The 17,095-nt window shown below is 34.2% G+C and overlaps 1 protein-coding gene across 1 annotated transcript in view; it reads left to right on the plus strand.

The window, feature by feature from the left end:
- The first annotated feature begins 3,743 nt into the window (after window positions 1-3,743).
- Window positions 3,744-17,095, plus strand: part of LOC139890163 (U11/U12 small nuclear ribonucleoprotein 25 kDa protein-like) — a 97,787-nt gene continuing 84,435 nt past the window's right edge. Inside the window, exons 1-3 of the mRNA XM_071873059.1 lie at window positions 3,744-3,815; window positions 4,431-4,590; window positions 4,665-4,770. Of these exons, the coding sequence (XP_071729160.1) occupies window positions 3,744-3,815; window positions 4,431-4,590; window positions 4,665-4,770 (338 nt within the window). The remainder of the gene's footprint in view (window positions 3,816-4,430; window positions 4,591-4,664; window positions 4,771-17,095) is intronic.

Consider the following 17,095-nt stretch of genomic DNA (forward strand, 5'->3'; position numbering starts at 1 on the left):
TTTTACACAATATCATACAAGCATGGACTCCAAATCTCGTCCTTATTTAAGTATGCGACAGCGGAAGCTCTTAATAATCACCTGAGAATAAACATGCTTAAAACGTCAACAAAAATGTTGGTGAGTTATAGGTTTAACCTATATATACCAAATCATAATAATAGACCACAAGATTTCATATTTCAATACACATCCCATACATAGAGATAAAAATCATTCATATGGTGAACACCTGGTAACCGACAATAACAAGATGCATATATAAGAATATCCCCATCATTCCGGGACACCCTTCGGATATGATATAATTTCGAAGTACTAAAGCATCCGGTACTTTGGATGGGGTTTGTTAGGCCCAATAGATCTATCTTTAGGATTCGCGTCAATTAGGGTGTCTGTTCCCTAATTCTTAGATTACCAGACTTAATAAAAAGGGGCATATTCGATTTCGATAATTCAACCATAGAATGTAGTTTCACGTACTTGTGTCTATTTTGTAAATCATTTATAAAACCTGCATGTATTCTCATCCCAAAAATATTAGATTTTAAAAGTGGGACTATAACTCACTTTCACAGATTTTTACTTCGTCGAGAAGTAAGACTTGGCCACTGTTGATTCACGAACCTATAACAATATATACATATATATTAAAGTATGTTCAAAATATATTTACAACACTTTTAATATATTTTGATGTTTTAAGTTTATTAAGTCAGCTGTCCTCGTTAGTAACCTACAACTAGTTGTCCACAGTTAGATGTACAGAAATAAATCAATAAATATTATCTTGAATCAATCCACGACCCAGTGTATACGTATCTCAGTATTGATCACAACTCAAACTATATATATTTTGGAATCAACCTCAACCCTGTATAGCTAACTCCAACATTCACATATAGAGTGTCTATGGTTGTTCCGAAATATATATAGATGTGTCGACATGATAGGTCGAAACATTGTATACGTGTCTATGGTATCTCAAGATTACATAATATACAATATAAGTTGATTAAGTTATGGTTGGAATAGATTTGTTACCAATTTTCACGTAGCTAAAATGATAAAAATTATCCAATCTTGTTTTACCCATAACTTCTTCATTTTAAATCCGTTTTGAATGAATCAAATTGCTATGGTTTCATATTGAACTTTATTTTATGAATCTACACAGAAAAAGTATAGGTTTATAGTCGGAAAAATAAGTTACAAGTCGTTTTTGTAAAGGTAGTCATTTCAGTCGAAAGAACGACGTCTAGATGACCATTTTAGAAAACATACTTCCACTTTGAGTTTAACCATAATTTTTGGATATAGTTTCATGTTCATAATAAAAATCATTTTCTCAGAATAACAACTTTTAAATCAAAGTTTATCATAGTTTTTAATTAACTAACCCAAAACAGCCCGCGGTGTTACTACGACGGCGTAAATCCGGTTTTACGGTGTTTTTCGTGTTTCCAGGTTTTAAATCATTAAGTTAGCATATCATATAGATATAGAACATGTGTTTAGTTAATTTTAAAAGTCAAGTTAGAAGGATTAACTTTTGTTTGCGAACAAGTTTAGAATTAACTAAACTATGTTCTAGTGATTACGAGTTTAAACCTTCGAATAAGATAGTTTTATATATATGAATCGAATGATGTTATGAACATCATTACTACCTCAAGTTTAGTAGGTAAACCTACTGGAAGTGACAAGAAATGATCTAGCTTCAAAGGATCTTGGATGGCTTGAAAGTTCTTGAAGTAGGATCATGACACAAAAACAAGTTCAAGTAAGATTTTTGCTCGAATTAAGATAGTTTATAGTTATAGAAATTGAATCAAAGTTTGAATATGAATATTACCTTGAATAAGAAAGATAACCTACTGTATATAACAAAGGTTTCTTGATCTTAGATGATTACTTGGAATGGATTAGAAAGCTTGGAAGTAAATTAGTAAACTTGAAGGGATTTTTGAAGTATTCTTGAAGTGTTCTTCCTATGATGATTATAGCTTGATTCTTGAAGTGATTTTTGATGAAGATGATGATTAACTACTGGAAAAATACGTTCATAATAGTGTGGGTGTGTTGAGAGAGAATTAGAAAGAGATTTGGAAGTGAAATGGAGTGAATGATGAGTGTTAATTGGTGAGTGGTGAGTGGGGTTAAAAGGAGTTCTAGTTAGTTGACTAGCTCATGGTAGAAGTTAAAATTGATTAGTCATACATGACATAATCAAGAGTGGAATCCCATGCTAGTTCCTATTGGTATATACCCATAGTAAGTACGTTTTGAAGCTGTGTATAATACGGGTAAGAATACGACTAGAATTCTTGATGAAAGAAAAGAATGGGAAAGTAACTGTAACCATTTTCGTTAAGTATGAGTGTTTCGATATATGTCTTGAAGTCTTCCAAAAGTATTTTAATACATCTAAATACACTACATGTATATACATTTTAACGGAGTCGTTAAGTCATCGTTAGTCGTTACATGTAAGTGTTGTTTTGAAACCTTTAAGTTAACGATCTCAATTAATGTTGTTAACCCATTGTTTATTATATCTAAAGAGATTTTAAATTATTATATTATCATGATATTATGATGTACGAATATCTCTTAATATGATATATATACATTAAATGTCGTTACAACGATAATCGTTACATATATGTCTCGTTTCAAAATCATTAAGTTAGTAGTCTTGTTTTTACATATGTAGTTCATTGTTAATATAATTAATGATATGTTTACTTATCATAATATCATGTTAACTATATATATAACCATATATATGTCATCATATAGTTTTTACAAGTTTTAACGTTCGTGAATCACCGGTCAACTTGGGTGGTCAATTGTCTATATGAAACCTATTTCAATTAATCAAGTCTTAACAAGTTTGATTGCTTAACATGTTGGAAACATTTAATCATGTAAATATCAATCTCAATTAATATATATAAACATGGAAAAGTTCGGGTCACTACACACCGTATCAAAGGTATTTATGAGTACCTTAATCACGACATTATGCGATTTTACTTTGAATGGGAGTATACGCTCTCATATTGATTGCTTGCTTGCATTCGTTATAGGATCTTGGAAGTATTTTATAAAAATGTTTCATTTTCGGTATTAAATGCTTAATCTTTAAATTATAAAGTTGCTTTTGCTTCATTTTCGGTATGCTTTTGCTTCATTTTCCGTTTCAGTTAGGAATCTTTTTTTTTAAACAATAGCATTATTTCTTTCGTGTTTGACAGTAGGTATGTTTCATGCACAGTAGGTGTTTGATGTATTGCCTCAGTGAGTTGTTTTTTGGTCTTTGACATTATTTGCAAGTAAAATCTATCCAAGTATCGTTTTTAATTTGGTTTATTTGGTCTTAATATGGTATGGAGTCTTGAAGCACATTAATCTAGACCAACTTTTAGATATAGTTATGCCTATGAAAATGGGCTCCTATTGCCTTGTATATGAGGTTTTCTTTAACAAAATTATCTATGTAGTTGTTTTGATAATTGCAATTATAGCAAATTTTGATTCAGTGTCTTTGAAAATCTATGAATCCTTAATCAAAGACTCAAAGGGCCTTTGGAAAACACAATGGAATAATATGAAAGATATATAAAAATCCTCCTAGTTTTCGGTGTATTATGTAAAAGAGATGGTTGTGAATTATTGTCTAATTTTACAGGTTTTGAATTCCTGAGTATCCATTTAAAAAGAAGTAAATTGCTGAACCAATGTCGAGTGGTGTGAAAGAGGATGAAATTTTGGCCCTTGAGTACAACACTACCAATGTCAAGAAGTTAATGGTGTATCCTAGGAGATACACGCATAAAAACATCATTTTTATACAGAAAACTCGATCAAAGAGCACAAGAGATAACTAAATTTGGTGGTTTTCAGCATTTGCCGCCCAGTGTTTAGCATGCCGCCCAACGTCAAGCGTAAGCCCTGCAGGCAGCTTCTATGCATAAGCCCGTTAACTCAGCGCGTGAACGGCACGCAGCCACGTCAGCACACGCCACCGACATTCCGGATACTTCACGTAACAGAACCATTCAGTGATTGACACGTGTATCCCGTGAATTTCGGACATTCTGTGCCTATAAATAGACCCCCTGGGTCACCACATTTCACATCATTCTGATCTGAATTTCAGTCAGAGTGAAGTACACTTTCTCTCTCACACAGTTCTTTCTCACTCTAAACATACATTAGCCGCTTAGCAGCAATACGCTATACGGATCAATTCCAGATTGATTCCCAGATTGATTGATGCCACCCCACGGATCATCCATCCGTGTTCCGGGTCTGCAGAGATAATTTCTCAAAGGCAAACAACAATCAACAGTATACGCCACACGCTGAGCAGCTACTTTTCTGTACTAGTACCTTACAGCCGCTACGGAAAATCGTACTAACAGAAGGCAAAGCTAAATTCGACACTATCTGCACTTCTCGATGATCCTGTACTTGCAGATGTACCAAAAAAGCCGACTTTATCAGATGTTGACACACTAATCAGCTTGGAACTGGGAAGTGCTATGCGTGTTTCTGTACTTAAGTTGGATGGTACATCTTTTGGTATGTAAGTTTTGCTTGTGTAGCTTATATATATCAGCTTAGTATTGTCAAATGATGGTTGGTATTGGACACAGATGTTGCCGTGATGAATTCTGTAACAGTCAAGGATTTGAAACTTGCTGTGAAGAAAAAAGTCAACGAAATGGAGCAGTCAAAGATGGGTCATCGCCACATTTCTTGGTTTGTTCTTTAGCTTTATCATTTATTCTTTTTTTTTCTTCTTGAGTTACAACTTACATTTATGATTAAGCTATGGACAATAGAGGTAGCTAACATCTCCGTTAGTTAATTGGTTAAAATGGGTCAGGCTTTTTCCGTAGACCCACCAACATGTCCTGGTTTACTTTCTATTTATTATTGAATGATTAATGTAATAAATAGATTTTAAACATGTCGTATATAATATTAATCAAAATATTATTTTGATTGAAACGATTTACTATGTTGAAACCATATGAATACATGTTCAGTGACTTGTGACCCTGTTTATCATAAAATGTCCCGTTCATATTGATTATAAACGTTTCATATTAATTGATTTCGTCGCGAGATTTTGACCTCTATATGAGACGTTTTTCAAAGAGTGCATTCATTTTTAAAACAACCATAACCTTTATTTTATCGATAAAGGTTTAAAAAGCATTACGTAGATTATCAAATAATGATAATCTAAAATATACCGTTTACACACGACCATTACATAATGGTTTACAATAACAATATATTACATCAAAAATAAGTTTCTTGAATGCAGTTTTTACATAATATCATACAAGCATGGACTCCAAATCTTGTCCTTATTTTAGTATGCAACAGCGGTAGCTCTTAATAATCACCTGAGAATAAACATGCTTAAAACGTCAACAAAAATGTTGGTGAGTTATAGGTTTAACCTATATATTATCAAATCATAATAATAGACCACAAGATTTCATATTTCAATATACATCCCATACATAGAGATAAAATTCATTCATATGGTGAACATCTGGTAACCGACATTAACAAGATGCATATAAGAATATCCCCTATCATTCCGGAAAATCCTTCGGACATGATAAAAATGAATACGAAGTACTAAAGCATCCGGTACTTTGGATGGAGTTCGTTAGGCCCAATAGATCTATCTTTAGGATCCGCGTCAATTAGTAGATCGGTTTACTAATTCTTAGGCTACCAAGCAAAAGGGGCATATTCGGCTTCGATCATTCACCCATATAATGTAGTTTCAATTACTTGTGTCTATTTCGTAAAACATTTATAAAACTGCATGTATTCTCATCCCAAAATATTAGATTTTAAAAGTGGGACTATAACTCACTTTCACAGATTTTTGCTTCGTCGGGAAGTAAGACTTGGCCACTGGTCGATTCACGAACCTATAACAAATATGTACATATATATCAAAGTATGTTCAAAATATATTTACAACACTTTTAATACATTTTGATGTTTTAAGTTTATTAAGTCAGCTGTCCTCGTTAGTAACCTACAACTAGTTGTCCACAGTTAGATGTACAGAAATAAATCGATATATATTATCTTGAATCAATCCACGACCCAGTGTATACACGTCTCAGGCTAGATCACAACTCAAAGTATATATATTTTTGGAATCAACCTCAACCCTGTATAGCTAACTTCAACATTACTGCGTATAGAGTGTCTATGGTTGTTCCAAATAATATATATACATGGGTCGATATGATATGTCAAAACATTTGCATACGTGTCTATGGTATCCCAAGATTACATAATATATTAGAATACATGTATAATACAATATAAGTTAGCTAGGATTTGATTTGTATAGAATTGTTAATATTTCCCGTAGCTACAAAAATCAAAAAATATCCAATCTTGTTTTACCCATAACTTCTCCATTTTAAATCTGTTTTGAGTGAATCAAATTGCTATGGTTTTATATTGAACTCTATTTTATGAATCTAAACAGAAAAAGTATAGGTTTATAGTCGGAAATATAAGTTACAAGTCGTTTTTGTAAGAGGTAGTCATTTCAGTCGAAAGAACGACATCTTGATGACCATTTTGAAAAACATACTTCCACTTTGAGTTTAACCATGATTTTTGGATATAGTTTCATGTTCATAAGAAAAATCATTTTCCCAGAAGAACAACTTTTAAATCAAAGTTTATCATAGTTTTTAATTATCAAACCCAAAACAGCCCGCGGTGTTACTACGACGGCGTATGTCCAGTTTTACGGTGTTTTTCTTGTTTCCAGGTTTTAAATCATTAAGTTAGCATATCATATAGATATAGAACATGTGTTTAGTTGATTTTAAAAGTCAAGTTAGAAGGATTAACTTTTGTTTGCGAATAAGTTTAGAATTAACTAAACTATGTTCTAGTGATTACAAGTTTAAACCTTCGAATAAGATAGCTTTATATGTATGAATCGAATGATGTTATGAACATCATTACTACCTCAAGTTTTGTGGATAAACCTACTGGAAAAGAGACAAATGGATCTAGCTTCAAAGGATCTTGGATGGCTTGAAAGTTCTTGAAGTAGAATCATGACATGAAAACAAGTTCAAGTAAGATTTCCACTCGAAATAAGATTGTTATAGTTATAGAAATTGAATCAAAGTTTGAATATGAGTATTACCTTGTATTAGAAAGATATCTTACTGTAAATACGAAAGATTTCTTGAGGTTGGATGATCACTCTACAAGATTGGAAGTAAGCTAGCAAACTTGGAAGTATTCTTGATTTTATGAAACTAGAACTTATAAAATTTATGAAGAACACTTATAACTTGAAGATAGAACTTGAGAGAGATCAATTAGATGAAGAAAATTGAAAAATGAAAGTGTTTGTATGTGTTTTTGGTCGTTGGTGTATGGATTAGATATAAAGGATATGTAATTTTATTTTCATGTAAATAAGTCATGAATGATTACTCATATTTTTGTAATTTTATGAGATATTTCATGCTAGTTGCCAAATGATGGTTCCCACATGTGTTAGGTGACTCACATGGGCTGCTAAGAGCTGATCATTGGAGTGTATATACCAATAGTACATACATCTAAAAGCTGTGTATTGTACGAGTACGAATACGGGTGCATACGAGTAGAATTGTTGATGAAACTGAACGAGGATGTAATTGTAAGCATTTTTGTTAAGTAGAAGTATTTTGATAAGTGTCTTGAAGTCTTTCAAAAGTGTATGAATACATATTAAAACACTACATGTATATACATTTTAACTGAGTCGTTAAGTCATCGTTAGTCGTTACATGTAAGTGTTGTTTTGAAACCTTTAGGTTAACGATCTTGTTAAATGTTGTTAACCCAATGTTTATAATATCAAATGAGATTTTAAATTATTATATTTTCATGATATTATGATGTATGAATATCTCTTAATATGATATATATACATTAAATGTCGTTACAACAATAATCGTTACATATATGTCTCGTTTCAAAATCATTAAGTTAGTAGTCTTGTTTTTACATATGTAGTTCATTGTTAATATACTTAATGATATGTTTACTTATCATAATATCATGTTAACTATATATATATCCATATATATGTTATCATATAGTTTTTTTACAAGTTTTAACGTTCAAAAATCACCGGTCAACTTGGGTGGTTAATTGTCTATATGAAACCTATTTCAATTAATCAAGTCTTAACAAGTTTGATTGCTTAACATGTTGGAAACACTTAATCATGTAAATAACAATTTCATTTAATATATATATATATATATATATATATATATATATATATATATATATATATATATATATATATATATATATATATATATATATATATATATAAACATGGAAAAGTTCGGGTCACTACAGTACCTACCCGTTAAATAAATTTCGTCCCGAAATTTTAAGCAGTTGGAGGTGTTGACGTATCTTCTGGAAATAAATGCAGGTATTTCTTCTTCATATGATCTTCTCGTTCCCAGGTGAACTCGGGTCCTCTACGAGCATTCCATCGAACCTTAACAATTGGTATCTTGTTTTGCTTAAGTCTTTTAACCTCACGATCCATTATTTCGACGGGTTCTTCGATGAATTGAAGTTTTTCGTTGATTTGGATTTCATCTAACGGAATAGTGAGATCTTCTTTAGCAAACCATTTCTTCAAATTCGAGACGTGGAAAGTGTTATGTACAGCCGCGAGTTGTTGAGGTAACTCAATTCGGTAAGCTACTGGTCCGACACGATCAATAATCTCGAATGGTCCAATATACCTTGGATTTAATTTCCCTCGTTTACCAAATCGAACAACGCCTTTCCAAGGCGAAACTTTAAGCATGACCATCTCTCCAATTTCAAATTCTATATCTTTTCTTTTAATGTCAGCGTAGCTCTTTTGTCGACTTTGGGCGGTTTTCTTTGGATGATCTTCTCGGTAGTTTCTTGTATTATCTCCGGACCCGTAATCTGTCTATCCCCCACTTCACTCCAACAAATCGGAGACCTACACTTTCTACCATAAAGTGCTTCAAACGGCGCCATTTCAATGCTTGAATGGTAGCTGTTGTTGTAGGAAAATTCTGCTAACGGTAGATGTCGATCCCAACTGTTTTCGAAATCAATAACACATGCTCGTAGCATGTCTTCAAGCGTTTGTATCGTCCTTTCGCTCTGCCCATCAGTTTGTGGATGATAGGCAGTACTCATGTCTAGACGAGTTCCTAATGCTTGCTGTAATGTCTGCCAGAATCTTGAAATAAATCTGCCATCCCTATCAGAGATAATAGAGATTGGTATTCCATGTCTGGAGACGACTTCCTTCAAATACAGTCTTGCTAACTTCTCCATCTTGTCATCTTCTCTTATTGGCAGGAAGTGTGCTGATTTGGTGAGACGATCAACTATTACCCAAATAGTATCAAAACCACTTGCAGTCCTTGGCAATTTAGTGATGAAATCTATGGTAATGTTATCCCATTTCCATTCCGGGATTTCGGGTTGTTGAAGTAGACCTGATGGTTTCTGATGCTCAGCTTTGACCTTAGAACACGTCAAACATTCTCCTACGTATTTAGCAACATCGGCTTTCATACCCGGCCACCAAAAATGTTTCTTGAGATCCTTGTACATCTTCCCCGTTCCAGGATGTATTGAGTATCTGGTTTTATGAGCTTCTCTAAGTACCATTTCTTTCATATCTCCAAATTTTGGTACCCAAATCCTTTCAGCCCTATACCGGGTTCTGTCTTTCCGAATATTAAGATGCTTCTCCGATCCTTTGGGTATTTCATCCATTAAATTTCCCTCTTTTAAAACTCCTTGTTGCGCCTCCTTTATTTGAGTAGTAAGATTATTGTGAATCATTATATTCATAGATTTTACTCAAATGGGTTCTCTGTCCTTCTTGCTCAAGGCGTCGGCTACCACATTTGCCTTTCCCGGGTGGTAACGAATCTCAAAGTCGTAATCATTCAACAATTCAATCCACCTACGCTGCCTCATATTCAGTTGTTTCTGATTAAATATGTGTTGAAGACTTTTGTGGTCGGTATATATAATACTTTTGACTCCATATAAGTAGTGCCTCCAAGTCTTTAATGCAAAAACAACCGCGCCTAATTTCAAATCATGCGTCGTATAATTTTGTTCGTGAATCTTCAATTGTCTAGACGCATAAGCAATTACTTTCATTCGTTGCATTAATACACAACCGAGACCTTGCTTTGAGGCGTCACAATATATCACAAAATCATCATTCACTTCAGGTAATGACAATATAGGTGCCGTAGTTAACTTTTTCTTCAATAACTGAAACGCTTTCTCTTGTTCATCCTTCCATTCAAATTTCTTTCCTTTATGCGTTAATACAGTCAAGGGTTTTGCTATTCTGGAAAAGTCTTGGATGAACCTTCTGTAGTAACCAGCTAGTCCTAAAAACTGGCGTATGTGTTTCGGAGTTTTCGGGGTTTCCCACTTTTCAACGGTTTCAATCTTTGCTGGATCCACCTGAATACCTTCTTTGTTCACTATGTGACCGAGGAATTGAACTTCTTCCAACCAAAATGCACACTTTGAAAACTTAGCGTACAGTTTTTCTTTTCTTAACAACTCTAGCAACTTTTCTCAAGTGTTCTTCGTGCTCTTGATCATTCTTCGAGTAAATAAGTATGTCATCGATGAAAACAATGACAAACTTGTCAAGATATGGCCCACACACTCGGTTCATGATGTCCATGAACATAGCTGGTGCGTTAGTCAATCCAAATGGCATAACCATAAACTCGTAATGATCGTAACGCGTCCTAAAAGCAGTCTTTGGAATATCATCCTCCTTCACCCGCATTTGATGATATCCAGAACATAAATCGATCTTCGAATAAACATACGAGCCTTGTAGTTGATCAAATAAGTCGTCGATTCTCGGTAGTGGGTAGCGGTTCTTGATGGTAAGTTTGTTCAACTCTCGGTAGTCGATACACAACCTGAATGTACCATCTTTCTTCTTGACAAACAAAACAGGAGCTCCCCACTGTGATGTGCTTGGTCGAATGAAACCACGCTCTAAAAGTTCTTGTAATTGGCTCTGAAGTTCCTTCATTTCGCAAGGTGCGAGTCTGTATGGAGCACGAGCTATTGGTGCAGCTCCCGGTATAAGGTCTATTTGAAATTCAACGGATCGGTGTGGAGGTAGTCCCGGTAATTCTTTCGAAAATACATTGGGAAATTCTTTTGCGACGGGAATATCATTGATGTTCTTTTCTTCGGAATTGACTTTCTCGACGTGTGTTAGCACAGCATAGCAACCTTTTCTTATTAGTTTTTGTGCCTTCAGGTTACTAATAAGATTTAACTTTGCGTTGCCCTTTTCTCCGTACACCATTAAGGGTTTTCCTTTTTCTCGTATAATGCGAATTGCATTTTTGTAACAAACGATCTATGCTTTCACTTCTTTCAACCAGTCCATACCGATTATCACATCAAAACTCCCTAACTCTACTGGTATCAAGTCAATCTTAAATGTTTCGCTAATCAGTTTAATTTCTCGATTCCGACATATATTATCTGCTGAAATTAATTTACCATTTGCTAATTCGAGTAAAAATTTACTATCCAAAGGCGTCAATGGGCAACTTAATTTAGCACAAAATTCTCTACTCATATAGCCTCTATCCGTACCCGAATCAAATAAAACATAAGCAGATTTATCGTCAATAAGAAACGTACCCGTAACAAGCTCCGGGTCTTCCTGTGCTTCTTCCGCATTAATATTGAAAACTCTTCCACGGCCCTGCCCATTAGCATTCCCCTGATTCGGGCAATTTCTAATAATGTGGCCCGGTTTTCCACATTTATAACAAACAGCGTTGGTATTACTTGCTCCGACACTATTCGTTTCGGCATTACTTGTTCCGGCATTATTTGCTCCCTTAGTTCTGTTAAACTTTGGTCCGTAGACCTCACACTTTGTCGCGCTATGACCATTTCTTTTACACCTGTTGCAAAAATGTCGTGCAAAACCCCTGGTGATTTTCTTCACACCTATGACATGGCTGTTTTTGGTTTTTGTTGCCGTTGTTGTTATTGAGGTTGTTGCTGGGATTGTTATTGTTGTTGAAACGGTTGTTGTAGTAGTTGTTGTTGTTGGGATGTTTGTTGTAGTTATTGTTAGGATTGCGGTTATTGTTGCGATTGTTGTTGCGGTTGTTGGGATAGTTGTTGCGATTGTGGTTGTAATTGTTATTGTTGTTGTACTAGTGACTCTTGTCACCGTTTTCCTCCCACTTCCTCTTGAGTTGTTTCGTGTTGGCTTCTTCGGCCGCATGCTCTTTAATTCTTCCCTCAATCTGATTTATGAGTTTATGAGCCATTCGACTTGCCTTCTGTATAGAAGCGGGCTCGTGTGAACTTACATCTTCTTGAATCCTTACTGGTAACCCTTTTACAAACGCATCGATCTTCTCTTCTTCATCTTCGAATGCTCCCGGGCATAATAGGCACAACTCTGTGAATCGTCGTTCATATGTGGTAACGTCGAACCCTTGTGTTCGTAACTCTCTAAGTTCTGCCTTGAGTTTATTGACTTCGTTTCTAGGACGGTACTGCTCGTTCATCAATTGCTTGAATGCCGACCACGGTAGTGTGTAAGCAGCATTTTGTCTTACTTGTTCAAGATAGGTGTTCCACCACGTTAACGCAGTACCTATGAAGGTATGCGTAGCGTACTTAACTTTGTCCTCTTCAGTACACTTACTTATGGCAAACACCGATTCGACTTTCTCGGTCCACCGTTTCAATCCAATTGGTCCTTCGGTTCCATCAAATTCCAAAGGTTTGCAGGCAGTGAATTCTTTGTAGGTGCATCCTACACGATTTCTTGCACCGTTAGCTGCATTGCTAGATTCAGCATTATTGTTGGTATGTAGCGCAGCCTGTACTGCGGCTATGTTTGCAGCAAGAAAGGTACGAAATTCCTCTTCGTTCATATTCATGGTGTGTCGAGTAGTCGGTGCCATTTCCTTCAAAATAGACAACTGAATCGAGTTAATCATACAGAATATTAAGAGTAGTCAATAGTATTTCGTAGCATAATATGAACTCATTTATAAAAGCTTTTTCTTCATATTAGCGTTTTATAAGTTTAAATTCGGGTACTACCTACCCGTTAATTCATACTTATTAGCTAATATACAATTAAACTACTATAATTCCATATGAAAAACTGATTATAATAATATATCACATACAAATATTCTTCAAACTTACAACTTCGCTATATTACATATAACATGAAATATAGTACACTATGATACATGACAGTTTTGAAGATAAATCTAGTTAATACGCAAGTTGTTCAGCAAAGGAAATAAAGACACGTAATTCATAAGTCCAGAAACAAGTCATGCATTCTGGTTTTACTAAGACGACTTCCCATCCTTGGCCTTGTGGAAAATAACCGTTATGACCATTGGCTAGGAAGCATGTTGTAACGTCGTCAAAAGGACGAGGGTTTCGTAATGTCCAACAGCCCTGTAATTATCTAAAAACCTTGTTTCTCACCCCAACTACTGAATCCGTCACTTGTGGGAAGGTTTTATTTAAAAGTTGCAATCCGATATTCTTTTTCTCACTTTGGTAAGAAGCGAACATCACTAACCCGTAATCATAACATGCTTCTTTATGTTGCATGTTAGAAGCTCTTTCTAATTCACGAAATCCTATGTTGGGATATGTTGAGTCAAAATAGGTTCTTAACCCGTAGCGTAAAATTGCATTTGGGTTCCCCGCATTTAATGCTTTAAAGAAAACACGGCGTAACTTACGGTCTCCCCAATGTGATATACCCCACCTATCAAAGGAAAGCCTTTTATAAACTAAGGCATTTCCGGAAAGTCTTTCAAATGTTTGACAAGTTAATTTCGCCGTAACTAAATGTGCTGATGAATTCTGACCGACTCTAGACAAGATTTCCTCAATCATATCCTCTGGTAGGTCTTCTAAAATATTCGGCTGTCTACCCTTAACGTCCATTTTGCTTTTATACTGTAAAATAGACAAGGATTAGATTCGTAATAACAAACAATAAAAGCAATTTTTACATAGAATATAAAAGTACAAGCACACTACAATACATTTATTACACAACATGCTCACACCCCTTTAATCTGAATCACTGGTTTCTTCTTCTTCGGACTTGGTTCTTTTTCCTAATCTAGGGATATATGATGTTCCTCTAATACGAGTCGTTATTTTCCACATTGGTTTAGAAAAACCTGGTGGTTTAGAGGTTCCCGGGTTATTGTCACGATATTGAAAATACGGGTGTTGACGGTACATATAAAGTTCATCGGGGTCGGAATCAGATTTCTCTATTTTGATGCCTTTTCCCTTATTATTTTCTTTTGCCTCATTAAATTGGGTCGGGGTAATTTCTATAACATCATCAGAATCCTCATCAGGATCCGATTCATCGGAAAATTGGTAATTTTTCCAATATTTTGCTTCCTTAGCGGAAACACCATTGACCATTATTAACTTTGGTCCATTGGTTGAGGATTTTCTTTTATTTGACCGGTTTTCTGTGGTTCATACTATTCCCCCCACCGGAACCTCTTCTTCCGGTTCCGTTTCCTCTTCTTCCGATTCTTCGGGAACTTGTGAATCTTGCCAATATATATTCGACTCTTCTTTATTATTAGGTGAGTCAATGGGATTTGTGCTAGAGGTAGACATCTATCACACAATATCAAATATGTTAAGAGATTAATATATCACATAATATTTACATGTTAATAATATATAGTTTCCAACAAAAATGTTAAGCAATCATTTTTAAAGAAAATACGGTCGAAGTTCAGACTCATTAATGCATCCTAACAAACTCGATAAGACACACTAATGAAAATTTTCTGGTTCTCTAAGACCAACGCTCGGATACCAACTGAAATGTCCCGTTCATATTGATTATAAACGTTCCATATTAATTGATTTCGTCGCGAGGTTTTGACCTCTATATGAGACGTTTTTCAAAGACTGCATTCATTTTTAAAACAACCATAACCTTTATTTTATCGATAAAGGTTTAAAAAGCATTACGTAGATTATCAAATAATGATAATCTAAAATATACCGTTTACACACGACCATTACATAATGGTTTACAATAAGAATATATTACATCAAAAATAAGTTTCTTGAATGCAGTTTTTACATAATATCATACAAGTATGGACTCCAAATCTTGTCCTTATTTTAGTATGCAACAGCGGAAGCTCTTAATAATCACCTGAGAATAAACATGCTTAAAACGTCAACAAAAATGTTGTTGAGTTATAGGTTTAACCTATATATTATCAAATCATAATAATAGACCACAAGATTTCATATTTCAATATACATCCCATACATAGAGATAAAATTCATTCATATGGTGAACACCTGGTAACCGACATTAACAAGATGCATATAAGAATATCCCCTATCATTCCGGGAAATCCTTCGAACATGATAAAAATGAATTCGAAGTACTAAAGCATCCGGTACTTCGGATGGGGTTCGTTAGGCCCAATAGATCTATCTTTAGGATTCGCGTCAATTAGTAGATCGGTTTACTAATTCTTAGGCTACCAAGCAAAAGGGGCATATTCGGCTTCGATCATTCACCCATATAATGTAGTTTCAATTACTTGTGTCTATTTCGTAAAACATTTATAAAACTGCATGTATTCTCATCCCAAAATATTAGATTTTAAAAGTGGGACTATAACTCACTTTCACAGATTTTTACTTCGTCGGGAAGTAAGACTTGGCCACTGGTTGATTCACGAACCTATATCAAATATGTACATATATATCAAAGTATGTTCAAAATATATTTACAACACTTTTAATACATTTTGATGTTTTAAGTTTATTAAGTCAGCTGTCCTCGTTAGTAACTTACAACTAGTTGTCCACAGTTAGATGTACAGAAATAAATCGATATATATTGTCTTGAATCAATTCACGATCCAGTGTATACACGTCTCAGGTTAGATCACAACTCAAAGTATATATATTTTTGGAATCAACCTCAACCCTGTATAGCTAACTCCAACATTACTGCATATAGAGTGTCTATGGTTGTTCCAAATAATATATATACATGGGTCGATATGATATGTCAAAACATTTGCATACGTGTCTATGGTATCCCAAGATTACATAATATATTATAATACATGTATAATACAATATAAGTTAGCTAGGATATGATTTGTATAGAATTGTTAATATTTCCCGTAGCTACAAAAATCAAAAAATATCCAATCTTGTTTTACCCATAACTTCTTCATTTTAAATCCGTTTTGAGTGAATCAAATTGCTATGGTTTCATATTGAACTCTATTTTATGAATCTAAACAGAAAAAGTATAGGTTTATAGTCGGAAATATAAGTTACAAGTCGTTTTTGTAAGAGGTAGTCATTTCAGTCGAAAGAACGACGTCTTGATAACCATTTTGAAAAACATACTTCCACTTTGAGTTTAACCATGATTTTTGGATATAGTTTCATGTTCATAAGAAAAATCATTTTCCCAGAAGAACAACTTTTAAATCAAAGTTTATCATAGTTTTTAATTATCAAACCCAAAACAGCCCGCAGTGTTACTACGACGACGTATGTCCAGTTTTACGGTGTTTTTCGTGTTTCCAGGTTTTAAATCATTAAGTTAGCATATCATATAGATATAGAACATGTGTTTAGTTGAATTTAAAAGTCAACTTAGAAGGATTAACTTTTGTTTGCGAACAAGTTTAGAATTAACTAAACTATGTTCTAGTGATTTCAAGTTTAAACCTTCGAATAAGATAGCTTTATATGTATGAATCGAATGATGTTATGAACATCATTACTACCTCAAGTTTTGTGGATAAACCTACTGGAAAAGAGACAAATGGATCTAGCTTCAAAGGATCTTGGATGGCTTGAAAGTTCTTGAAGTAGAATCATGACATGAAAACAAGTTCAAGTAAGATTTCCACTCGAAATA

This window comes from Rutidosis leptorrhynchoides, chromosome 2, assembly GCF_046630445.1.
Source record: "Rutidosis leptorrhynchoides isolate AG116_Rl617_1_P2 chromosome 2, CSIRO_AGI_Rlap_v1, whole genome shotgun sequence".
Classification (NCBI taxonomy): Eukaryota; Viridiplantae; Streptophyta; class Magnoliopsida; order Asterales; family Asteraceae; genus Rutidosis; species Rutidosis leptorrhynchoides.